The 26,688-nt window shown below is 37.6% G+C and overlaps 1 protein-coding gene across 2 annotated transcripts in view; it reads left to right on the forward strand.

The window, feature by feature from the left end:
• The window catches only part of adcy2a (adenylate cyclase 2a), a 178,219-nt gene that overhangs the window by 115,132 nt on the left and 36,399 nt on the right, over positions 1-26,688 (forward strand). The window contains exons 4-10 of one of the 2 annotated variants that reach the window (XM_059567336.1): positions 18,771-18,920; positions 22,726-22,874; positions 23,547-23,658; positions 23,953-24,080; positions 25,538-25,696; positions 25,850-25,982; positions 26,182-26,358. In XM_059567336.1, coding sequence (XP_059423319.1) covers positions 18,771-18,920; positions 22,726-22,874; positions 23,547-23,658; positions 23,953-24,080; positions 25,538-25,696; positions 25,850-25,982; positions 26,182-26,358 — 1,008 coding nt within the window. The remainder of the gene's footprint in view (positions 1-18,770; positions 18,921-22,725; positions 22,875-23,546; positions 23,659-23,952; positions 24,081-25,537; positions 25,697-25,849; positions 25,983-26,181; positions 26,359-26,688) is intronic. The other variant, XM_059567337.1, reaches the window with a different exon arrangement.

Below are 26,688 nucleotides of genomic sequence, written 5' to 3' on the forward strand. Positions count from 1 at the left end.
CTGTTGAAGTTTGCCTTGTCTGTTGAGAAGGATCCTTGCCAATGGCTTGTGATTATGCATGTGTGTCTATGCAGGTTATGTATGAGTATTAATTCATAGATGATTTTTGTGATTTATAATTTGAATGCTTGTAGACATATTGATATATTTGAAAGGCTTTGTATGGGTGTGTTGATAATTGCTATTCATGGGTTTTGATATTAAGATTATATCAGTCTTACTTAAGGAGACCAGATTTCTGAAATGAAAACATTTAATTCAGTGATAAATGCATTACTAAAATATTTTTGAGGAAAAGATGGAAAACATCAAGTTTCATACACAGAATGAGTGTGCCAACATCACATAAATTGCTGCTCTTCTCCTCTGCACATGGACCACCATGTCACTCAGCATCCATAGTGAACATTTAAATTAACCGGAATTATAAAATGAATCATAAAACAAATGACCCAAAATGAAATAAACAGAGAAAATAATTATATAAAAAATAAATCTCACAGCATTTCCGAAAACATTAAAAACAGGAAGTGTCCTTAGAAAATGGGAATGTCTGTTTTCTGACTAAATATAACTGAACATTTTAGAATATATCTGTAAATATTAGCGTCTCACCTTCCCTTATTTAGGCATTTTCATATTCCATAAATCAAAGGCAAATTTATCTGTATTGATTTTGTTTTAATCTCCTCTAATTTTCCTTGTTGTGAACCATGTTACCCATGGTGTCAGATTTCATTATCAATTAGATTGCTTGTTTAGAAAATTCAGGAAGCTAAATTGCTCCCATCTTAGTTCAAATCAATGTGTAAACAAGCAAATATGACCTTTCTGTAAAAACCCATATCTGTAAATGGCATACAGTAATGGCATGTATTTTAATTTCTGTGTAAAAGGTCAAACTTTATAAGAACAGTAACCATTAATATCATTATAAAAAGTCAATGAATGTTCAGTTTTCAGTGTTCATTTCTTGCATTTAGTGCAAATGTTCTTTACTGCCTTAGATTATTCAAAAAGAACCATACGTGATTCCCTCCCCACCAAATACTGTTTCTCCACTTTATTTCTCATACTGTCTCTATTTCTTTCACTTCCTTTCATGCTACGCCTTTTGGTTCTGGGTAGAAAGAGTCTTGAAAGCTGTGTATTCTCTAACATCTGGAATGCCTCATTTGCACTCATTTTGTGTATTCTCTAACACCTGGAATGCCCAAGGCATTTCGGCAAGCTATAGTTTGGTAGTGCAATGAGAAAGACTTTAATATGTTTCCCTAGCAGTTTTGTGCATATCATATAGACTTGTGGAAACCAAGTTAATACATTTCCAATGTGTAAATTATTATTACTGGGTTAAAGTAGTTTGATGTGTTTAATGTTTAACAATGTTTAATAACAACAACAATAACAGTGCTAGATAGATAGATAGATAGATAGATAGATAGATAGATAGATAGATAGATAGATAGATAGATAGATAGCAGAGGTGTCAAGTAACGAAGTACAAATACTTTGTTACATTACTTAAGTAGAAATTTGGGGTATCTATACTTTACTTGAGTAATTATTTTTCAGCCGACTTTTTACTTCTACTCCTTACATTTTCACGCAAGTATCTGTACTTTCTACTCCTTACATTTTAAAAATAGCTTCGTTACTGCTATTTCATTTTGGCTTGTTTTCATTCCGGCTTTTCATCATTCAAAAAAAAAAAAGAAAAAAAAAAACCACCTATCCAGATGAATCGCGCCATCCAGATGGAGTGATTTTGATTGTGGTTGGATGAGAAGTATAAACATATACCATTCTGACATCCTATTGGTTTGTACGCGATCCATCGGACCTACATGACACAAATCACATCCCACCCCAGCCAGGACATAGCCAATGTTGGGTTCGTTTATCAAAAAAATATATTTCTTAAAAGTAGGATTGGGTATGGAACCGGTATCCGATCGCCTCAGAGTCAGTCCCCTTAAATTTCAAATGAAACCGGCGTCAGACCGGTCTCCTCTCCTTCTTTCAGCGCTTTTCAAACAGCAGACCGCGAGCGGAGCAGCGCATGCGCGCTTAAACACAAACAGAGGACACAAGGTATGTGTTTATCAATAGATTGTTAGAATATCCGTATTTGTGGAGTTCTTTGTCATAAATACAGTTTACAAAAGGTCACTGTTTTCTCCAGCTAAAATCTAGCCCTTAACACATATGAACGAACACATACTTTAATTACACTTATTTAAATATACTTAATCTACAAAGATATAAATAACTGGCTTAAAACCCTTTTTTGGGGTGAAAATACTAATGTGCCTAAGACTTTTGCACAGTACTGTATTTTACAAACGACATTGTTGCTACTTTATAAAGAATGAGCATACAGTAATTCACAGAACTGATTAAAGACAGTGACAGACAGCACTCATCTTAATTAAATATCAGAGTGAGTGACAGATACAGTAGAAACATTATGTGTGGTTTTGTATTAAATAATGACCCAGATTGTGAAATACATGAAATACATTTATTAGCCTTCGATTAAGGGAAGCACAACTTGGGAAATGAGAGCATCCAAGGAGAGTGGGAAAGCTATGGATTTATTTTAAATATTTGTAATGTTCTTTAATGTTATCCATAGTTTTTTTTGAGGTTCTTTTTTTTAAAGGATCAGTTCAGGCACCGTTTAGGTGCCGGTACCAGTATAAAAGTATCGAAAAGGCACTGGACCCTACTTAAAAGTTATTATTTCTCAGTGGCTCATTTACCAAATGGGTGCTTTCTCTTCTTCCTCCGCAAATTAAGCTACTGTTAGTTCGGTAACGAGACATTTTAATAAATTATCGTTTGCGATTGACAATGCGATTGATAATGTTGTGATAAGTAGGCTGTACCAACTTTGTAACTCGTTACCCCCCCCCCCCCCAACACTGGACATAGCAGACGTAGTGTACCGAATACAGGAAGCTATCAATCAAGAAGGTATCAGGATTATGAGTTATTTTTCATTTTTAGTTTTTGATTAATCACTTGGATTAATCATTCATTTTGACAGCACTAATATTTATTGTATATAGACAACCATACAAGGGTAATTGTTACTAAGCCTGCACCAATGTTCTTGTCCATTGCCCACGCAGATTCCTGCAGCTAAGCTTGGATGTACGTTAACATTCCATTAAAGGTTATTGATGACATGCCTCTGAAGTTTGACTTTTTGCACCATTACAATACTTATAGGCAACTAGTCATCATATCTCTAGTCCTTTAATGTATTTGCATTGTACTAAAGTGCGTTCATTTTCAATGGGCATATATGCGGCTGAAAGAGGTAGCCTACTGCATCCCAAATTTTTCAACATGAACATTTTAATATAACATCATTGTCATTATGGCCTATGGCCTTTAGAAAAATGTTTTTTTGAGGAGGTGGGGTAATGCACAATATGCCCCTGTGGCGCGGCCTAACCTTTTGTTCTTAATGGCATTTTTTTCCTTACATTACTTTTACTTTTATACTTTAAGTAGTTTTTAAACCAGTACTTTTACACTTTTACTTGAGTAAAAAGCTTGAGTTGATAGTTCAACTTCTACAAAAGTCTTTTTAAACCCTAGTATCTATACTTCTACTTGAGTAATGAATGCCAATACTTTTGACACCACTGATAGATAGATAGGTAGAGGTCAAAATATTCTGAGGTCACTGTTGCCACCAGATCCAGTCTGTATCCAGATCAGAGGGTCACTGCAGTAACCCGGATCCAGTACGTATCCAGACCAGATGGTGGATCGGCACCTAGAAAAGACCTCTACAGCCCTGAAAGACAGCAGAGACCAGGACAACTAGAGCCCCAGATACAGATCCCCTGTAAAGACCTTGTCTCAGACGACCAGCAGGACAAGACCACAGAAAACAGATGATTCTTCTGCACAATCTGACTTTGCTGCAGCCTGTAACTGAACTGCTGGTTTCGTCTGGTCAGAGGAGAACTGGCCCCCCAACTAAGCCTGGTTTCTCCCAAGGTTTTTTTCTCCATTCTGTCACTGATGGAGTTTTGGATCCTTGCCGTTGTCGCCTCTGGCTTGCTTAGTTGGGGTCACTTCATCTACAGTGATATTGTTGACTTGATTGCAATTGAATGCACAGACACTATTTAAACTGAACAGAGATTACATCACTTAATTCAATGATGAACTGCCTTTAACTGTCATTTTGCATTATTGACACACTGTTTTCCTAATGAATGTTGTTCAGTTGCTTTGACGCAATGTATTTTGTTTAAAGCACTATATAATTAAAGGTGACTTGACTTGACTTGACTTGACTTGACTTGACTTGATTGATAGATAGATAGATAGATAGATAGATAGATAGATAGATAGATAGCCAGCAGCCATATCACCCTGGAGCCCAAGACCGGTTTCCAACTGATGCTAAGCAGGGCTGAGCCTGGTCAGTACCTGGATGGGAGACCTCCTGGGAAAACTAGGTTGCTGCTGGAAGAGGTGCTAGTGAGGGGATGTAGGGGGTGCTCACCCTGTGGTCTGTGTGGGTCCTAGCGCCCCAGTGTAGTGATGGGGACACTATACTGTCAACAAGCACTGTCCTTCGGATGAGACGTTAAACCGAGGTCCTGACTCTCTGTGGTCATTAAAAATCCCAGGAAGTCTTTCGAAAAGAGTAGAGGTGTGACCTCGGCATCCTGGCTAAATTTGCCCATTGGCCTCCGACCATCATGGCCTCCTAACAATCCCCATATCCGCTGATTGGCTTCATCACTCTTTCTCCTCTCCACCAGTAAGCTGGTGTGTGGTGGGCGTTCTGGCGCACTATGGCTGCCGTCGCATCATCCAGGTGGATGCTGCACACTGGTGGTGGATGAGGAGATACCCCCTGACAATGTAAGCGCTTTGAGTGCCTAGAAAAGCGCTATATAAATGTAATGAATTATTATTATTATAGATCTCTGTGAGGTGTTAGCATACTAACTGTGAAAGAGCAGATTTTTGCCCCTTTAGGCTAGAATCTCTGCAGCATGTGTGATCTTTCTGCCAGCTCTTCCAGTCAGCATTTCAACCACTGCACACCAAAGCCATTTTTGGTAGAACTGCTAATCGCAAGAGCAAAGTGTCACTAATCTTACTTTATTCTGGATGTGTATGGAACAGTTCATAATATACTGATCACATTAAATAATATTTAATTTCCCAGCCCTTAAACATAGATATCGGGCAACTTTCACAAACTTTAGGATGAGCTTTTGGGGCATACAATGAGTTTGTCCTTTTTAAATTGATTTGATTGCAATGTTTCTTTCAAAACTCATAAATAATGCCATAAACTCATAAATTATTATTATTATTATTATATATTTTTTTAAGTTACAGGTTTGACATCCACACATGTAATAAAAATATTAATGATTATTATTAATTCTTTCAATGATTGTTATGTCTAACATGTCATATTACTGGTGAAAGGGAGAATTATCTCTAAAAGTGAGTAAACACTGTGCTAGCTAACTAAACCACACAGCATGAGCTGTTATTTTTTGCAACTAGACATGTTATGCATATATTAAACATATGATGATTTTGTGTGAAACAGAATTCAATTCAATATTTAAGAGTGCAGAACAACCACCCAATAAAGCATTACAATAATCTAACCTTGAGGTCATAAATGCATGGATTAACATTTCTGCATTTGACATTGAGAGCATAGGCCGTAATTTAGATATATTTTTGAGATGGAAAAATGCAGTTTTACAAATGCTAGAAATGTGGCTTTCTAAGGAAAGATTGCGATCAAGTAGCACACCTAGGTTCCTAACTGATGATGAAGAATTGACAGAGCAACCATCAAGTCTTAGACAGTGTTCTAGGTTATTAGAAGCAGAGTTTTTAGGTCCTATAATTAACACCTCTGTTTTTTCAGAATTTAGCAGTAAGAAATTACTCGTCATCCAGTTTTTTATATCGACTATGCAATCCATTAGTTTTTCAAATTGGTGTGTTTCACCGGGCTGCGAAGAAATATAGAGCTGAGTATCATCAGCATAACAGTGAAAGCTAACACCATGTTTCCTGATGATATCTCCCAAGGGTAACATATAAAGCGTGAAGAGTAGCGGCCCTAGTACTGAGCCTTGAGGTACTCCATACTGCACTTGTGATCGATAGGATACATCTTCATTCACTGCTGTCATATAAGTACGATTTAAACCATGCTAATGCACTTCCACTGATGCCAACAAAGTATTCAAGTCTATGCAAAAGAATGTTGTGGTCAATTGTGTCAAACGCAGCACTAAGATCCAATAAAACTAATAGAGAGATACACCCACGATCAGATGATAAGAGCAGATCATTTGTAACTCTAAGGAGAGCAGTCTCAGTACTATGATACGGTCTAAATCCTGACTGGAAATCCTCACATATACCATTTTTCTCTAAGAAGGAATATAATTGTGTGGATACCACCTTTTCTAGTATCTTGGACAGAAAAGGGAGATTCGAGATTGGTCTATAATTAACTAGTTCTTTGGGGTCAAGTTGTGGTTTTTTGATGAGAGGCTTAATAAAAGCCAGTTTGAAGGTTTTGGGGACATGTCCTAATGACAATGAGGAATTAATAATAGTCAGAAGAGGATCTATGACTTCTGGAAGCACCTCTTTCAGGAGCTTAGATGATATAGGGTCTAACATACATGTTGTTGGTTTAGATGATTTAACAAGTTTATACAATTCTTCCTCTCCTATGGTAGAGAATGAGTGGAACTGTTCCTCAGGGGGTCCATAGTGCACTGTCTGATGTGATACTGTAGCTGACGGCTGAATGGTTGCAATTTTATCTCTAATAGTATCGATTTTAGAAGTAAAGTAGTTCATAAAGTCATTACTGCTGTGGTGTTGGGAAATGTCAACACTTGTTGAGGCTTTATTTTTCGTTAATTTAGCCACTGTATTGAATAAATACCTGGGGTTATGTTTGTTTTCTTCTAAAAGAGAAGAAAAGTAATCGGATCTAGCAGTTTTTAATGCTTTTCTGTAGGATATGTTACTTTCCCGCCAAGCAATACGAAATACCTCTAGTTTTGTTTTCCTCCAGCTGCGCTCCATTTTTCGGGCTGCTCTCTTTAGGGTGCGAGTATGCTCATTATACCATGGTGTCAAACTGTTTTCCTTAACCTTCCTTAAGCGTAAAGGAGCAACTTTATTTAAAGTGCTAGAAAAGAGAGAGTCCATAGTTTCTTTTACATCATCAAGTTCTGAGGTTTTGGATATGCTAAGGAATTTGGAAACATCAGGAAGATAACTTAAAAAGCAGTCTTTTGTGTTAGAAGTGATGGTTCTTCCATACTTGTAACAAGAAGTAGAATTTACAATTTTGGCTATATGAATTTTGCAAAGAACTAAATAATGATCTGAGATATCATCACTTGGCTGAATAATTTCAACACCATCAACATCAATTCCATGTGACAGTATTAAATCTAGAGTATGATTTCGACAATGAGTAGGTCCTGAAACGTGTTGTCTAACACCAATAGAGTTCAGAATGTCTATAAATGCTGATCCCAATGCATCGTTTTCATTATCAACATGGATATTAAAATCACCAACTATTAAAACTTTATCTGCAGCCAGAACTAACTCGGATGTAAAATCACCAAACTCTTTAATAAAGTCTGTATGGTGCCCTGGTGGCCTGTATACAGTAGCCAGTACAAACATAACAGGGGATTTATCATTAACATTTGTTTCTTTGGATAATGTTATATGAAGTACCATTACTTCAAACGAGTTATACTTGTAGCCTGCCCTCTGAGAAATCCTGAAAACGTTGTTATAAATTGAAGCAACACCTCCACCTTTGCCTTTTAGACGTGGCTCATGTTTATAACAGTAATCTTGGGGGGTGGACTCATTTAAAATAATGTAATCATAAGGTTTTAGCCAAGTTTCTGTCAAACAGAGTACATCTATATTATGATCAGTGATCATATTATTTACAAAAAGTGTTTTCGTAGAAAGGGATCTGATATTCAATAAGCCAAGCTTTATCATTTGTTTATCCATATTGCTTCTGTTTTTTATTTGTTGAACCTTAATTAAATTGTTAATCTTAACTTGGTTTGGACGTTTTTTGTATTTTCTAGTTCGGGGAACATACACAGTCTCTATAGTGTGATATCTAGGTGAAAAAGTCTCTATGTGCTGAGAATTAACTGACCTCTGTGACGGGAGGCAGCTAGCAGACGGTCGGTTTAGCCAGTCTGTCTGCTTCCTGACCTGGGCCCCAGTTAGTCAAGTATAAACACTAAGACTATTTGCCATATTTCTAGAGAGAAGAGTGGCGCCACCCCAGGAGGGATGAAGACCATCTCTTTTAAACAGGTCAGGTCTGCCCCAAAAGCTCGTCCAATTGTCTATGAAACCTATGTTATTCTGTGGGCACCACTTAGACATCCAGCCATTGAGTGATGACAATCTGCTATGCATCTCATCACCACGGTAAGCAGGGAGGGGACCAGAGCATATTACAGTGTATGACATCGTGCTTGCAAGTTCACACACCTCTTTAATGTTATTTTTAGTGATCTCCGACTGGCGAAGTCGAACATCATTAGCGCCGGCATGAATAACAATCTTACTGTATTTACGTTTAGCATTAGCCAGCACTTTTAAATTTGCCAAGATGTCAGGCGCTCTGGCTCCCGGTAAACATTTGACTATGGTGGCTGGTGTCTCTATATTCACGTTCCGTACAATAGAATCACCAATAACTAGAGCACTTTCATCAGGTTTCTCAGTGGGTGCATCACTGAGTGGGGAGAACCTGTTTAATGTTTTGATCGGAACAGAAGAGCGGTGTTTTGACCCACGACTACGCTGCCTCACCGTCACCCAGTTGCCCTGCTGCTGGGGCTCTGTTTCCGGAACCGAACAATGTACAGGAATCCCTGAGCTAGACGCATCCAAAGCCGTATCTAGAGCCCTAACATTCTTACTGTCCTCAATTAAAGTTTGGATGCGTGTCACTAATTCTGAAATCTTCTCTGTCAGCCTAACTATTTCCCTGCATTTATCACATGTGAATCCCTCATCAGCGACAGAGATAGATAAACTGTACATGTGGCAAGAGGTGCAAGAAACAATGATAGGAGAAGCCATTACTCACCGTGCTTGATGAAAATTCTTACTGCGGTTGTTTGATGAACTTGTGAAAAACAGCTGCCACATAGCTTTCACATAGCTAAAAATTCACATAGCTAAAAGGCCACTAGACTAATGTTTTAATATTGGTAACTTTTAATGCTGGGATCTTTAAAAGGTCTGAATCAGATACAGAAAGAATGCCTGAATAGATGTGACCCCTTAACCTTTTTCAAATCTCTTATGTTTCTAAAACCTTTTATTTTTTTAATGTTTTTTGGATACTTTCAGGTGCTAAATTAGAATTACAGTTTTGTCTGTATTATGTTAGCTGTGATAGTGTTCTGCCTCAGTGATGTTCAGTTTGAGTTGGATATGATCTTGGTGTCACTGGCAGGTTAAATTTTATTATGTTTTAGCGTTTCCCTGTGGGGCACTCAGCAAATAACAATTCATGCTCTTTAGTGTTTAATGATGATGGTAGAGTCACAGGTTAAACTAGGTGTTGAATGGGAGGACAGCAATACAATCCACAAGATGAATGGGCTGATGCAGTTCTAACTGAATGGATACTATTGATAGCTTTCAGTCACATGACTGGCTCGAAGACCTGGAGGGCAAAACATCCATAGAACTGCAACACAAGTTTTCCATCTGTGAACCCTCCTCACTCTCATTAGCTAATGGTAACAATCTAGTGCTAAAAAAGTACACTCGATTCGCTTGTGGCTTCCAGTGTAAGAGAAACAATAGACTCTGTACTGACCCCAGCACTCTACTTGGATATTGAGAGTGAGGAGCTGTTATCATAGTACAGAGCCCCTCCCCTCGATATCACAGTCTCCGCCATGTTGTCGGGATCCTGGTGGCAAAACATGATTGTTTACATGTGTTGCTAACTCGGTAGTAGGGGAGGTTTTTCGCAATTCCGCATTGTTTTACCATGCCTGGAAGTCACTGCTGCGTTAAAAAAACTGCTCTAATACCTCACACGATACATATGGGAACATAGGAACAATAGAATACAGTTTTTTTAGGTTACACCAAGTGCAAAACAGCGGTATTTGGAGAAGCTCTCAGGCATCCAAAATATCGACCCATACAAGGTCCCTGCAGCGGAATGGCAAAGAGACCTGGACCATTTACCTCCTCGCATATATATGGACATTGAGAATTATCTTGTTTTTGTTACTACTACAAGTTACTACACAATGCAGACGTTTAAAAGCCACAAGTCTTTTGAAAGTTACGAGGCTTTCTGCTGTGACTGGGTCCATCTACAAGCCTCCAGGTGGTGAAAACAGTGTTGTACTGGGCCAAGTAAGTTTCTTCACATGCGTTTTAGCGTGTTGTAATTACATTGCATTTAGCAGACACTTCTTGACCAAAATGACAAAGTAACTTAAATAACTAGTTTCGTAAACACTAGATTGTAACGAGATGTTCAATGTACACAAAAGTTTCCAACATGTTTTGATGTAGGCTAAAGCTGTGCATGGTTAGTTATTTAGTTGTAATTTGTTAATTAGTTGTAAAATCATGTCCGACCAGCTCAGACCCCTCCCAAATCAACCCAAATCGGCACGTGACTCCTCACTCTCAATAGCAGCATTCAGATCTCTCAAATTTTTTCTTTATTGTAGACTGTTCAATCTCTCTTTTCCGAACTTCCTTGACTGCTGAGGTACTTATAGTGGGCTAGGTAAAGAGAGGTTCAAAATTTACTGATATGAAATATACAATTTCTGACAAAGTGAGCAGAGCAAAGGACTATGTGAGCATTGCTGCCGAAGGGTCACATGATTTTTTTTCCCGATATGGTATCTTCAGATATATTGCTGGGCTACATCATTTGTATAATATAATTTTGTTAGGGGGAAAAATATTTCAGGCAATGTCAACCCAGGCTCATTGGAATTACGTGATGGCCTACATTTCTGCAAAACCTATCTCTGAGTACATTTCACTGCAATTTTCCAATAACATGTCCATAAGAGCCAGATGCGAGTTTATTAAACAGTGTTATTAAAAACATGTGCCTGTGGATGCAAAATGGTTGTAAATAAATATTGTATTGTTTGTAGCGCGCTTCACAACACTTTAAAATGCAGCATAAGATAGCATGTTTAATTTTATCCAAAACAGTTTACATGTTATTCGATTTTTTTGTTGTACGTATCACGGCAATCCAGAAATGAAATGTTTTTTGAGTGGCACTAAAATGTTAATGCTCTATCACATAATATTAACATACCACCTGTACCCTACACTAAACCAACAGTGTTAACAAAAGCAAACTTGAAATAAAAACGCATTATACTCTACATGAATATAAACATTCAACCATTACTACTCTAGGTGCATTATGCTAATGCACTGCTCACAAACACTAATTAGAATCTTGGCCAACGATGCAACCAACTGCTGATAATCGGTTTACGTTGCAGCAGTTGACAGATGTTCACCCCCCCCCCCCCCCCCACACAATAAGGATTAGCCAAGTAAGACTTTTTAATCTAGGATCTGGATTAATTGTTGTATAAAATTATGCATTGTATTGTATATTTTAAATAAAATGATTTGCTTATATCTGTAAATACTTTCATACTGTATAAACAGTGAGTACAGGAAGGTGTACATGCATCTGTCCATCCATTCATACTTATTTTAAATACATTTGCTTCTCCCACAGTCAAAACCAGCTGGAAAAGAAATATGTCCCATCTCTGAGCCCAGTGGGTAGTATGTAAATACCATGATTTAATGCTAATGCACTCCTCAGAGTGACACACTCACGCTTGGGAGGTGTACACATACTCTGACCTCCTTGTAGAAGTCATTAAACTTTGCTTCTGTGAAATTCTGCTTGTCCAGATTATTCAACACAAGAAATGAAGTTGGCCTGTCCATAGAATGTTGCAGTCTGTGCTTCTCCAGAATACCAAACCAAAATCACAGAGATTCTGAAATATTTCTTTGGAGATTAAATCGAAAGCAAACGCAATGCCTTCTGTCTCCGTTTTGCAAAAGATCTGCAAAGATGTTTACCTGAAAATTCAGACATCTAATCAGATTCTGCTATAGATTCTTAAAGAAAAGATTGTAAAATATTGTTCATTATTTTTGTATAAGGCAGGAAAGCTTTAGGAATTAACAGTGTCTTTTACTTGTATGTCTTATGGGTCATCTTGCGGAGCTACTCCTGATTTTAAGTCTAATGCCTAGCTGTAACATCTTGCAAAACCATGTGAAGTGTCAGTGAAATACATTATGTGTTTATGGGCATCTAAAACACTTCACATTCACACATGTAAATTTACATATACATAGGAGAAACTACATTGAGCTTTGAAAGTGCAACATCCAAGAATTAAAAATTTCTGTACTGTCTGTCTGCAATAGGCTACAGGATAAAACAAGAGCAACCATTTATGAATGCTTGCTTCTTTCATCTGGAGGCATGCAGCATGTCTGTGACCTTTTTAGTTCTCTCTTCCCTTCTGTAAATTTGTCGTCTTTCAGATTTTAACATTTCTTGAAATTCTATGTGTCTGTTTAAACATCTATGGAGAGGCAGCAAGCACAGGTGCTTGATGAGCCTCAGGCAGAAATCCATGTGCTTTATTAAGTTTGTCGTCTTTAAGGATTGTGAGCCACAACTTTAGTGTGCTGTGAAAATTGAGGTATCACCACATAGATGTTCACTGATTTCTTTAAAAAGGATTTGGAAAGCTTTAGAAAGCAACAATCCCTTTACCTGCTTGTGTCAGGGGTCAGATGCAGGAGCTTATTATGCATTTATTTGCAACCTAGAAAGACATATATTCTTGCAAAATGAATACTATATCTGTTTGTATACATCTAAAGCACTATTCACATACAGTATAATATTAAAACAGTACAACTGTATATCCAAGCTGTGAGGTCTTAAAAATTTAATAGTCATGACCTTTAGTAGCAGCAGCTTCTAAATTATTATTTTTAATGAGTTTCAAAATCCACTCTAAGCATATTCCCGCATGCTGGCTAGGATAATCTGATTAAAGCATTGCATTGACTAACAGGTAAATGCATAAACTCATGCATGTTTAGAATACTTTTCTGAAGGATAGGTTACTTTCCTGCCAAGCAGATATAGCTATATAAAGTTTCCACAAAACTAAATAATGATCTGAGATATCATCACTTGGGTGCATAATTTCAACACCATCAACATCAATTCCATGTGACAGTATTAAATCTAGAGTATGATTTCGACAATGAGTAGGTCGTGAAACGTGTTGTCTGACCCCAATGGTGTTCAGAATGTCTGTGAATGCTGATCCCAATGCATTTGCAATTTTTCATTATCAACATGGATATTAAAATCACCAAAAATTTAAACTTTATCTGCAGCCAGCACTAACTCAGATATAAAATCAGCACATTCTTTAATAAAGTCTGTATGGTGCCCTGGTGGCCTGTATACAGTAGCCAGTACAAACATGCAGAGGATTTATCATTTACACTAGTTTCTTTGGACAATGTTACAAGAAGCACCATTACATCAAATGAGTTATACTTGAAGCCCTCCCTCTGAGAAATACTGATTATAAATTGAAGCAACACCTCACCCTTTACCTTTTGGATGTGGCTCAGGTTTATAACAGTAATCTTGGGGGTATACTAATTTAAAATAATGTAATCATCAGGTTTTAGCCAGGTTTCTGTCAAACAGTGCACATCTCACAAAAGTCACAAAATGTTCTGTTTACATGAGTCAACTGTGTATGAAAACATACTGTTGTGCTTTCTATCATTGTGAATGACTTTTCACTTTCATCCCATCCATTGGTCAGTGACCAATGTCTTTTGAAGTTTTCATGGTTCAAAGTGTGACAAGCCAAGATGAGTTTGAGACTTTTTACACAGTGACCCAAATGAAATGAGTGTTCAAGAGCAAAACAAAATATCTCATGCAGCCAAGCTTTTGATGAACTGTTCTCATCTGAATATTGAATAGTATGTTGAATAGTGAGTTTTCAAATGATGGGGGGCTGAACTACTTCGCTGAAAGGCAGGAAGTAATCAGGGACACAGCTTTTCAACACTGGGCTGGTAATTTAATGAGGGTATATGAAAGAGAAGTGAGAAAAAAGAGGTGAAAGCTAACATTACGAAAGGATTTCAGAACTTCTTCTGCTGCTAATACTGACTACAGTAACCAAGTTCTCCTCCCTGCTTGAACATTTACAATGGGTTTGCAGAGCTCTTGTCAAAAACCATTCTTCAAGAGCTTTTTGAGATTAAAATGGAAAACTGAAGGAGCTGTACATGATAAGTGATCCATCCATAAGCTGGTGTCAATGAAATATTTTTGGGCTGGAAATTGATTCCTTTCACAATCCTGCTCCACTGTTCAAAAGGGCATGGTTATTGTGAAATGCTGTACAAATAAATTGCTTTTATTACCTAAAATTCAAAACTTATATATATATACAGTATATAATGCTTTGATATTATTTTCACAAGGAACTGTTACATTTTCAGAACTCTACTACTATATCTGTACTAATATCACAACAGATCATCAAAAGGGCACTTTTTCAAATATTTCAGCATATTTTCTTTCAATTGTCTTACACACAATCACAAAATGTCCTTTTCACTACACAAAATACTTGTTTCAACTATATAAATGTTTCATTCACAGTAACTACTTTTCATAGGGCTCTTACCATCATATTTTTCATTTTCATGTCTTCTTGTTCCATTTCATACATTTGTCTATTATTTAATCTAAATCATCTTAATGGTTAATCAGTGAATAATTTGGTGCAGCTATACCGTAGATATCTATAAATATGGATTCAATAGATATATTTTCTAGAAAACTTGGTTGCAATTTAGGGCCAATCAATGTAATTAATTATTTTTATTTCACTGTAAGTGATTTATAGACAACCACTATTTTGTACGTGTGAGTGTGTGTGTGTGTGGTTCAGGTTATGGGGATGGCAATATCTGAGATCTTTGTCCTCGTGGGGACTTTTTTTCTATGAGAAAAACCGTCTCGGGTATTATGGTAATGTTTCGGTTACGTGTGGTAACCGTTGTTCCCTGAAGAAGATAATGGAGACGCCATGTCGGTGACCGACGAAAATGGGATATCGCTTCGATAGACCAATCTACTTCGAGTGTAAACTAAATGAGCCAATGCACATTGGCATGCAATTATTGCATCCAGCTGCCGCTGATCACAGTGTGAGTATAAGAAGGCAGCAGGTGCAATGCATACCAGGTTTTCGCTGAGGAGCCGAGCCGGAGACCTGGCAGCTCAGCGGCGGTACAGCAACCATGGCGACGGGACGTTACCATATGTAACCGAGACGTTTCGTTTCAGTCAGTCACTCTCGATGCAACGTAGGTGACTGACGAAAATGGGATCTCCACCAAAGCGCCATGGGTGCTGCCCCTTCCAGTGCCCTGTGCGAGCCGCCTGCGCCCCTATTAGGTGTAGGCCGGGGCTCGGAACAAGTAGTTCCACTCACCATTGTCAAAACACTACCTCTACTGGGAAAACGTACCTGTTCCGCTTGGATCCAAGATCAGTCATAACCCACCGCCTTTCTTGGGTACAATGGAGTAAGGGCTGTAAAACCCCATCCTTATATTGGCTGGAGGGACCGGCTCTATCACGTCCTTTGCCAGTAAGACTGTGATTTCTGCCCGCAGAACAGGGGCATCAGCCGCTTTCACTGTAGTGAAGCGGGTACCGCTGAAGTGCCTGAGCCTGGTGCACCTGCATTAACGCCACGGCCTTCTAAGGCAGAAGCAGCTTCCCCGCAAGCCGCATAGGCACTGCCGGTTAGACCCGATGAATGCCTACAGGCCCGGGAAGGTAGTATTGGGTCTCCACACCAGGAGGAGGCGGACTTAGGACATGATTGCATCGCTACCACGCGCTCCACCGGCGGGATTGCCAAATACCCCTTCGCTGCACCATCATTGAGGGTGGTGAGGGAGGACGAGCTCAATAGCCGGTTTCTGGCAGCAAAAGATTCCTTCCACGACTTGGTGAGCTCATCATGCACTTCCGGGAAGAAAGGCACTGGTGCGGGGCACTGAGAACCAGCACGGGCCACTAGAAGAAACCAGTCATCCAGCCTGGATGGCTCAGGACATGGTGGAGGATTCCACTCAAGCCCTACCATCTCGCCGGCCCGGGAAAGCATAGCTGCCATCTCTGCAACTCACTCGACACAGGAACGACCACTACTGAAGCGCCGTCTCGCCAACACACGAAGCTTCCGAGAGCATGCTGAACTCGTAGTTCACAGCAGAGAGTTTGCTGTTTTCCCAGTTGACCCAAAGGCCAAACAGTCTGAGGTGCGAGAGCACCAAGTCCCTGTGTTCGCACAAATGATTCTGAGACTGAGCGAGTCGTTGAGGTAGTTGAGAATGCGAATGCCCTGTTCTCTCAGAGGAACCGTGGCCGACCTCCACAACTTTCAAGAAGACACAGGGCGACAGGGACAGCCCAAAGGCCAGGACCTTTCTTGGGTACAATGAATTAGGGGCTATAAAACCCCGTCCTCATATCGGCTGGAGGAGCCGGCTCATTTGCATTGTTCGCCAGCAGGACTGCGATCTCTGGGAAAAATGAAAACCAAAGATTCTCCACCTGGCCCTCCTCCGGGGGAGGGGAGTGGTGCATCCACCATCTACTGAAGAGCAGGTCCCTCCATCTCTGGGTTGCCCGTCTCAGCCGCTTGCTCTTGCGCTTGCCACCGGGTTTGGTGAGGGCCTGGATGTGCCGTCCACAACTCAGTAAGCTCATCATGCACCTCCAGGAAGAAAGGCACTGTTTTAGTGTTAGAATCACAAAGGGGTGATGGCTACCTGCAACACACATAGGAGATAGTGCAACCTGCTGTGTGCAACCCACTTGACACAGGAAAACCACCACCACTGAAGTGCCATGCCATCAACATGAGAGACCTCGAAGAGCATGCTTGACTCGTCTTGCAGACTCAAAGCAGGAGATCAGAATGAACAGAATGATAGAACTGCTCCTCAGTGAAAAGCTGAATATGCGGTGCACCTGCTGCCAAATTACACTCAGGCTCTGATCAGCGGCAGCTGGATGCAGTAGTCGCATGCCAATGTGCATTGGCTTGTTTACTTTACACTTGAAGTAGATTGGTCTATCTCAGGGGTAGGCAAGTTCGGTCCTAGAGAGCCGCAGAGTTCAGCTTCAACCCTAATCCAACACACCTGAACAAGCTCATCGATCCATTCAGGATTACTAAGATACAGGCAGGTGAGATTTTTTTTTTAGGGTTGGAGCTGAACTGTGCAGGACTGCGGCTCTCTAGGACCGAACTTGTCTACCCCTGGTCTATCTAATCCGACGTGACGTCAAGAGTGACTGACTGAAAGGTAAACATAATTTTTATAAGGGTAGGTTTAGTAGTAGGGTTAGTGTAGGGGCACAGAATATACAGTTTGCACAGTTTAAAACCCATTACTCCTATGGATTGTCACCAGAGGCGTCATGCCCATTCAAAGTAAGCTTCCAAAAGACAAAAAATTGCCTAATAATATGTTCTATATTTCATACAATCTCACCATTGTGATTAAATCGTTCAATGCGTCATATCATCAACTATTAAGTTCAAATCTGCTTTTGCTGGCTGGTGCTGAGCCAGACACAGATGCATTTGTACAGCATTGCACATTATAACCAATCGCACACAATGCTAATGGGTTTATGAATGCAGTGACCAATCAGAGGTGTTCCAATGAGTCATCTCTTAAATTCCAGTGCTTTAATCACTACTAATGAATACTTCTTTCTGGTGAATTATTTAGTTAGTAACAACAAACTGCAGATGTGTGTATGAATCTATAAGTAAGATATTAATTTCACAGTGTAAACAGCTTCAGTGATTTTAATTGGAGTTTTAGAGAGTGCTTGACCTCTAGACTGTCAATAAAAATGTTCTTTGATAATGTAATGTTCTTTGCTCTCTTTCTGTACAATGTACAGTGTTATGATAAGTAGCCTAACTTACAATGTTTTCATTCACATTAACTTTCAGTGTTAAATTCACATTAAATATAAGGTCAGTCGTATTAAAACTAAGTTATGGCAAGACACCCATATCTGTATTTATGTAAAGAGACAGTTTTTGTGCATGTTAATAGGTTACATTATTAGGATAACTTACTTTGACCATCACCCACTATAGATCAACTAACATAATCTATAAAGGTGAGAATAGAAATATTTCATGATATATAGTTTATGCATTTGGGAATGTTTTGTATAAAAAGGGAAAAAAAGAACATAAGTGTTATTATGCCCAAATGATTGGATGAAATTATATGTAAGTGTAATGAAATTATGGATTTTGAAAGAATGACTAGCAATGTTACAGTGTGATCAGTTTTGATTTTTGTACTAAGAGTTTTGAAAAAATACACTGTACTTGTGAAAATATTACCAAAGCGAAAAAAAAGTAAGTAATTCCCCTTGGTAGATGTCAGAACATTGGTGCAGATTTGTAAATTCTTTAGGTATTATCCTATATATCATAGGCTTTATTGTTCACTTTTGTTTATTTCTCTAGATCCTGGCAAATATCATAATTTTCATATGCGGGAACCTGGCAGGAGCATACCATAAGCATCTGATGGAACTGGCGCTAAAACAGACATATCAAGACACCTGCAACTGTATAAAATCACCCATCAAACTGGAGTTTGAGAAGCGACAACAGGTTTTGTATCTGTCTTACTTTACTATCTTTTAGTTCTGAAGTCATGAACTTTCAGCTGGTATGTGGCTAAAGTTGAAAGACAACTGGCAAAAACAAGATATTCCATGTTTTCTTTGGCAAAGCACTTAATGCTCAAGGTGACTCAAAATTGGTGAATTCAGGAGTGAACTGGGTCTAGTCCTGGAACATTGGAAAGCATTTGTGGTGTGTGCCAGTTTTCTGAAAGAATGACAGAACTAGATTAGATTAGTGTAAAAATAATAATTCCTCATCCTCCTAAAATGTATGTAGAGAAACTTTATTTAATCTACAATGCATGTTTTTGTAAATGTGCTCAGGAATTTGAAAGTACAGTATATTTGATTGTACATAAGCTTAATATGGCTTATTTGGTAATGTGAATCAGAAGTGTAATGATAGAATTATCCCTCTTTTTGACAGATCATAGTTGGTCATATTAAGGAGTTTTCAAAGGTCAGTTTTCTCATGTCTTCGCCACAAATGTAGTGTAGTATTATGTAGGCCACAAATGTTAGATTTGAGATTGAACTGCAGACACTGATAGTGATTTGCAGTAACAAATCATTTATTTTCAATAACTGGTTTCATTTCAGCTAATTATTTTGTATCTTCAAAAAAAAAAAAAAAAAAAAAATAATAATAATAATATTATATTTACTGAATGCTTATAATATATCTAAATGTAGATCTAAATACTGTAAATCTAAATACTGTTTGAAGTAGTTTATTGAACATTTACGTACACTTTCTTAATGATCTTATAAACCACGCCTACATAACTTCTTTGTTAATAGTGTTGTTCTTAAGTTAGAAATGGTAAATTGATCATTAATAAATTATGAAGATGAAAATTATTAAACACATTATGGATATGCTCATAAATCAAGAACAAATAATTTATAGCTGTATTTATAAACTGTTTATTACTGTTTATTAATGGTAGGGACAATGCTTTAAAAATGACGAAATGACGAATTGACTATTTACTGATGTTTAACAAATGGTTCATAGCATGCAGTTATTATAAAGTGTTACCTGCTCTGCTTTTTGTCAATTGTAATAGTTGCTTCTGGTTAGAACAAAAAACCCATATGTACACAACTTTTCTACGTTTTCATTTGATCATATCATGCCTATTAAGGACACAATGTTATTGAAATTGTTATTGTACAAACCCGATTCCAAAAAAAGTTGGGACACTGTACAAATTTTGAATAAAAACAGAATGCAATGATGTGGAAGTTTCAATTTCAATATTTTATTCAGAATACAACATAGATGACATATCAAATGTTTAAACTGAGAAAATGTATTATTTTAAGGGAAAAATGAGTTGGTTTTAAATTTCATGGCATCAACAGATCTCAAAAAAGTTGGGCAAAGGCATGTTTACCACTGTGTGGCATCCCCTCTTCTTTTTTATAACAGTCTGCAAACGTACGGGGACTGAGGAGACAATTTGCTCAAGTTTAGGAATAGGAATGTTGTTCCATTCTTGTCTACTACAGGCTTCTAGTTGCTCAACTAACTTAGGTCTTTGTCGCATCTTCCTCTTTATGATGTGCCAAGTGTTTTCTATGGGTGAAAGATCTGGACTGCAGGCTAGCCATTTCAGTACCCGGATCCTTCTTCTACCCAGCCATGATGTTGTAATTGATGCAGTATGTAGTCTGGCATTGCCAGGTTGGAAAATGCAAGGTCTTCCCTGAAAGAGACAACATCTGGATTGGAGCATATGTTGTTCTAGAACTTGGATATACCTTTCAGCATTGATGGTGCCTTTTCTAGATGTGTAAGCTGCCTATGCCACACTATTTTTCAGCGCAGCATTGGGGGAATTGGTGATCCTCTGCCCATCTTGCTTTCTGAGAAACACTGCCACACTGAGAGGCTCTTTTTATACCCAATCATGTTGCCAATTGACATAAGTTGCAAATTGGTCCTCCAACTGTTCCTTATATGTACATTTAACTTTTCTGGCCTCTTATTGCTACCTGTCCCAACTTTTTTGGAATGTGTAGCTCTCATGAAATCCAAAATGAGTCAATATTTGGCATTTCCAAATGTCTCACTTTCAACATTTGATATGTTATCTGTATTCTGTTGTGAATAAAATATATGTTTATGAGATTTGTAAATTATTCCATTCCTTTTTTACTCACAATTTGTACAGTGTCCCAACATTTTTGGAATCGGATTTGTAATTTTATTTGTTGCCTAGTCTCTAGGCCATGATTACTTTTCCATAAGTTTGACATGAAGTTGTCCCTTTTGAGATAATGCAAAACACTGTCCTATTCTCTGCCCAGTTGCTAATGAGTGGAAATCAGGACACTTCTGTGATGCTGGTTCTTAGCTCCCAGTTTGGATAGGGCAACAAAGGCAGATGGTGTGACTGAAGCCCATTGCTGTCTCAGTGAAGTCTGAAGGCTGCTGCTGGCATATTGGCTGTCTTCCATCAGACTATATGCTCTGCGAGAGGTCAAACATTGCCTCTCTGGTCTCTTCTGGATTAACCTCTTAAGAATATCCTCTCAGGCTATGGGTGATGAATTGTGTTTTCCACAGCTCAGTGGTCTCAGCTACCACTGCAACGTTACACAGTTTTCTGCTGTTGTTATTATTGCAGTAGATACTACATTCATCTTATAGCAAATGTATTAGTTGAAAAAAGGATGATGCATTTGTCACAGCATAAATTAATGCTAATAAAATTAGCAGTATTGTAAAATGATTTTCTGAAGTTCATTATGGTTGAATAGGGGAAATGTACCAGACCTACTGGACAATTAACCTTCTCTTGCGTGTAGCACAGAGTCAAGCTCATAATGAGCCTCCAGACCATCCCTGTTAGATCTAATTAAACTCATTCACACTTTATGCCTAGTAAGGAAATCTTATAAAGTTTAAATTATTGCGGTAATCTCAGTTTTACCTTTTCACAAAAGTCCACTGTAACCCAATCTTATCAATCACAGAAGAATATCACATTTACAGAAGCCTTTGACTCATGGATTTTCACATCTCCTGTGAAAAATGTGAGCTAAGGTATAATTTGCTTAAAGAGCTCCAGTAAAGAAAGGCTAATATAGTAGAACTAATGTGCAGCAGGAATTTTCTATGATGTTTAAATGCAGATTAACCACCTGCAGTATTGGTCTTGCTTAATATTAATTTTTAATGTGGGGTTTTAAAAGTTATAGAGTTTCCCATTTATTATAGATATGTTGTATTCACCAGACAAACATTCAAGTTCCAAAAGTCATAAAACCAATGAAAACTATAACCTAAAAATGGCTAATCGTAATTGTAACTGGTTGTATTCAAATCCAATAATACTATTTAGTATCCCTGATTCAAACTATTTTAATGATACCAACAAAACTTATTTTTATGGGTAAAATCAAGTAAAAATTGCTCTTTAAGGTGACAATTGAGGGTTATTATGTTGTACAGTATAGGTAGCTGACCCTATGGCAAAATCATAATTGGTTAATATATTTATTTATTTATTTACAAAACCTATTAACTAAAACATTCTTAGGGGTCATAATAAAGTAACATACCCTTTCGAATAGCCTTCATATTTGGAACACGTCTGTATGGTGCCTTTTGATGCTCTCTAGAGCGTTTCTTCACTTATTTCTTTGCATTTTTTTGTTCAGAAGACTGTGTGTGCTGTTCTTTTAGGTAACAGAAGCTTTTGTTGAAAGAGACAAGCCAGACAAGTGTGCATGTGAGATATAATTATCTCATTCCTTGTTGTGGTGTGTTTTTGCTACAGGAACGTCTGTTGCTGTCTCTGCTTCCTGCTCACATTGCCCGAGTGATGAAAGCTGAAATCATACAGAGACTACAGGGGCCAAAGTTTGGTCAGGTGGAAAACACCAACAACTTCCATAATTTATATGTACAGCGTCACACCAATGTCAGGTGTGTTGATTATATAAATAAAAAATAAGAATTTTCACCACATGGGTGGCAGGGGGAGATTGGGGCTTTGGGGGGTGTTGGTAATTAAAAATGTATGTACTTTTGAGCTCTTTTGAGACGATGTGTTGTATTCCTCTCAATTGGACTGTTTGTTACTAAACCAATTTAGTCGCCTAAGCTATTATTATTATTTTTATTTTTTCCAATAAAGTAACCGAGTCCATCAAAGTTCCACTGTCTCACCGTTTTTAAAGGACTTTCTCATTTAAATTAATATTTTGTAGTGCTAAAATTATTGCTTGGCTTTAATTCCCTGTGAGACAGCAGCATTAGCAGGAAATGTTATCTATGCCTGTAATGCACAGAAATGAAAAGGTCAGGGATTTAAAAGAATACAAAATAATTATGTCACATGAAGTGTCACACGTTCAGACATGCAGAGATCTTGAGAAACACAATATTCTGAGGGTGCTTTTCTTGTGGTGGTTCATTCTGTTATGGTCTGAGGGGAACATTGCCATTAGCATTATTGTATTGTTCTACTGTATGAGAAATATAATGAGTCCGAAGCAATTAAGCAGTATCAGATGCATAAAATAGTTAATCTAAATAAATATGTATGTCTTTTTTTCCAATCCTGAGTCACGCATACAAATGTATGTTCTTTTGCAGTATTTTGTATGCTGACATCGTTGGATTTACCCGCTTGGCCAGTGATTGCTCACCTGGAGAGCTGGTCCATATGTTAAATGAGCTATTTGGCAAATTTGACCAAATTGCCAAGGTAAGCTGGATCTCCTAGTCCAGTGACAAGTTACGTACTTTATTGATACAAACCTTCTGGTTTGGAAAATATAGCACATATAAAAAACTCAACTCAAATGTTGCAGATAATTTGAAACATATATATATATATATATATATATATATATATATATATATATATATATATATATATATATATATATATATATATATATATGTATATATAATATAATTTTTTATAATTTTTTATACTTTTTTTTCTTTTCCTTTTTTTGTGGTTGATGACATTCTTGATTGTTTCTGTATGTTTCAGGAAAATGAATGTATGAGAATAAAAATTTTAGGGGACTGTTATTACTGTGTATCTGGCCTCCCAGAGTCCTTGCCAAATCATGCCAAAAACTGTGTGAAGATGGGTCTTGACATGTGCGAAGCTATTAAGTAAGTTCAGCCCCACATGTCTGCTATCAGTGGTTCTCAGCTGGTGTTTTAAATTTTAATTTGACCTACTACTACTAAATACTCCAATAAACTAGTCTGGTACTTAAGGTCTACAATATTGGTTCTGCTGCAAAATCAAATGAGACCCACCAGTCTAAACATCTGTCAAACTGTGCATTTACAAAGAGCTTGTACATCTGTTGTTTCCTTTATATCTTAGCTGAAAGATTCTTTGCCTGTGATTAGCTTGAACACATCTGGACCTGTTCACACTTTGTCTCTAAAGAACAGCATTGTGAACATCTGGCTTTATTTCAAATTAAAACAGGATATTAGAACATAAATAATTGAAATCATCATTCTGTTTATATTTACATGTAACTTCAATTTGAATCAAATTAAAAGCATTTTATTATACAATAAACAGACCAGGATTTAAGAAAACTGTGTGCTATATTTCTATGATAGAATTTAGGCAGTGTCAGTCCAGCAGCAAAGCTTCTATTCCAGTCCTATAATCCTCCATGCAGAGGGGCTGATTGGTCTCAGCCCAGCGCTGCTGTGAAGGACATGATACCTGGCCATCCTGATAATGAGTTAGTGGCCTCAGAGGTCAGACTGTGGAAAAATGACTGGTGCTGAGTCTAGCTGTCTTTTTCTTATCTCTACATGTTCTGCAGAAACCTGGAAGAATGAAATCTCTCTATTAGTAGTTGCTGGTAAATTGTGGTGTTGGAAAATATGCTGTGATTTCCTGTTTAAAGATTGCAGAAAAATCTTGTTGGAAACTTATTATCAACCATAAAAAAATAAAAAAATAAAGTACATTTTATGATTATTCTATGAAAATGCTATATTGTAGTTTGTAAGTACTTATTTTCAGCCATAGTGTAGAAACACTTGAGTTTTCATTTTTAAACCAAGTGCCAATCAATGTTTTACAGATCAGCAACATTTATAAAATTAATAATTCACAGTTAATGTAAATCAAGTTAATGTAAATTTTTATATTCTCCACATGATGCAATTGTATGGCTTCAGAAGACATGTAATATAACATAAGAAACACAAGGCTTAATTTTGTTGACCTATGTTGATTATTTATAACTTGAAATCCTAAGGTCCTACTCAGATAGCTGTATGGAAAAAAGCAGCTAGGACATGTTGTTAAGCATCTTAGTTTATGCTCTAAAGAAGAAAGAAATTCACAGGTTTGGTACACTGGACGAGTAAATGATTAATTTACAACAGAGTCATGCTGACCACTTTTGGTGCATCTCTTTCAAATTGTGAATTGGAGTCACAAAATCAACTTTCAAAAGGTCAAATGCCTTTTAAAAGCCAAAGCCATGTCTCTTGTCTCAATGGGTTTCTAATTGTGTTAAGGTATAAGGTTAAATCAATGCTCTGATGTCTGACGGCGTGTGTTGTTTTTCCCATCTTCCTTTTCTGTATAGGAAAGTGCGAGACGCCACAGGAGTGGACATTAATATGCGAGTTGGTGTTCACTCTGGAAATGTTCTCTGTGGTGTGATTGGCCTCCAGAAATGGCAATATGATGTCTGGTCACATGATGTGACTTTAGCCAATCACATGGAAGCAGGTGGTGTACCTGGGTAAGCCACTGTAGTGGTTTTATTTTATTGTTTGTTTAATTTTTAATTAAAGCTATTCATAATTTTAACATGCATTTTCAGTTTGTAGAAGATGTGAAACTGTTGAAAATCTGGTCAGAAAAACAATAGTAATTGCAAGTTCTTGATAAATAGACGAGTCCACATCACCTCAGTGACTCTTGAGCACTTGAATGAGGCATATAAGGTTGAAGATGGAGATGGACAGGAGCGTGATCCTTATCTTAAAGAGCATGAAGTTGTAACCTACTTAGTGATCAACCCAAAGGTATGAAGAACAAATTAATAGTCACTTTTATTTCCTTCAAGTCTAAAGCTTTCTTTCAAAACCTAGCCATTGTCACTGCTGATGCTGCTGTCATTACAAAAATCCTGTGGCAATATGTTTCATGTTGTTAAGCTATCCAAGGCACTTAGTGCTCAGTGTGTTTAGTGAAGTTTGTCTAGACTGTGGTCTGTTTTTTCAGGCAGAGAGAAAAAGTCCTCAGCACCACTACAGACCCAGACCCGCCATGTATGGGACTAAAATGAGAGCTTCAGTGAGGATGACCAGATACCTGGAGTCATGGGGTGCAGCCAAGCCTTTCGCCAATCTTCACCACAGAGACAGCATGACCAATGAGAATGGAAAAATCAACACTGCTGTGAGCGTGCCTATGAGACACTATAAACTCTACAATAGCAGTTCTCAACAGTCCTCCCTTTCTTCTTCTTCTTCTTCTTCTTCTTTTTTCCCTTCAGGGCCTAGATTTTAGTATGGAGATTTTATAGTTAAACTGCTTAATGCCCGAAAATAAATAAAAAAATGTCTATATATATATATATATATATAACATAAATGTAAACGTAAAAACATATACAGTATGCCACTTTTTAGAAATTGGAATTTTATATATAACCACATATATCTAGATCATACAAATATGTGTTCATATATGTGTAATACAATTTTGGACATATGTCATGTACATGTG

Source organism: Carassius carassius, chromosome 15 (assembly GCF_963082965.1).
Source record: "Carassius carassius chromosome 15, fCarCar2.1, whole genome shotgun sequence".
In the NCBI taxonomy this organism is placed as follows: Eukaryota; Metazoa; Chordata; class Actinopteri; order Cypriniformes; family Cyprinidae; genus Carassius; species Carassius carassius.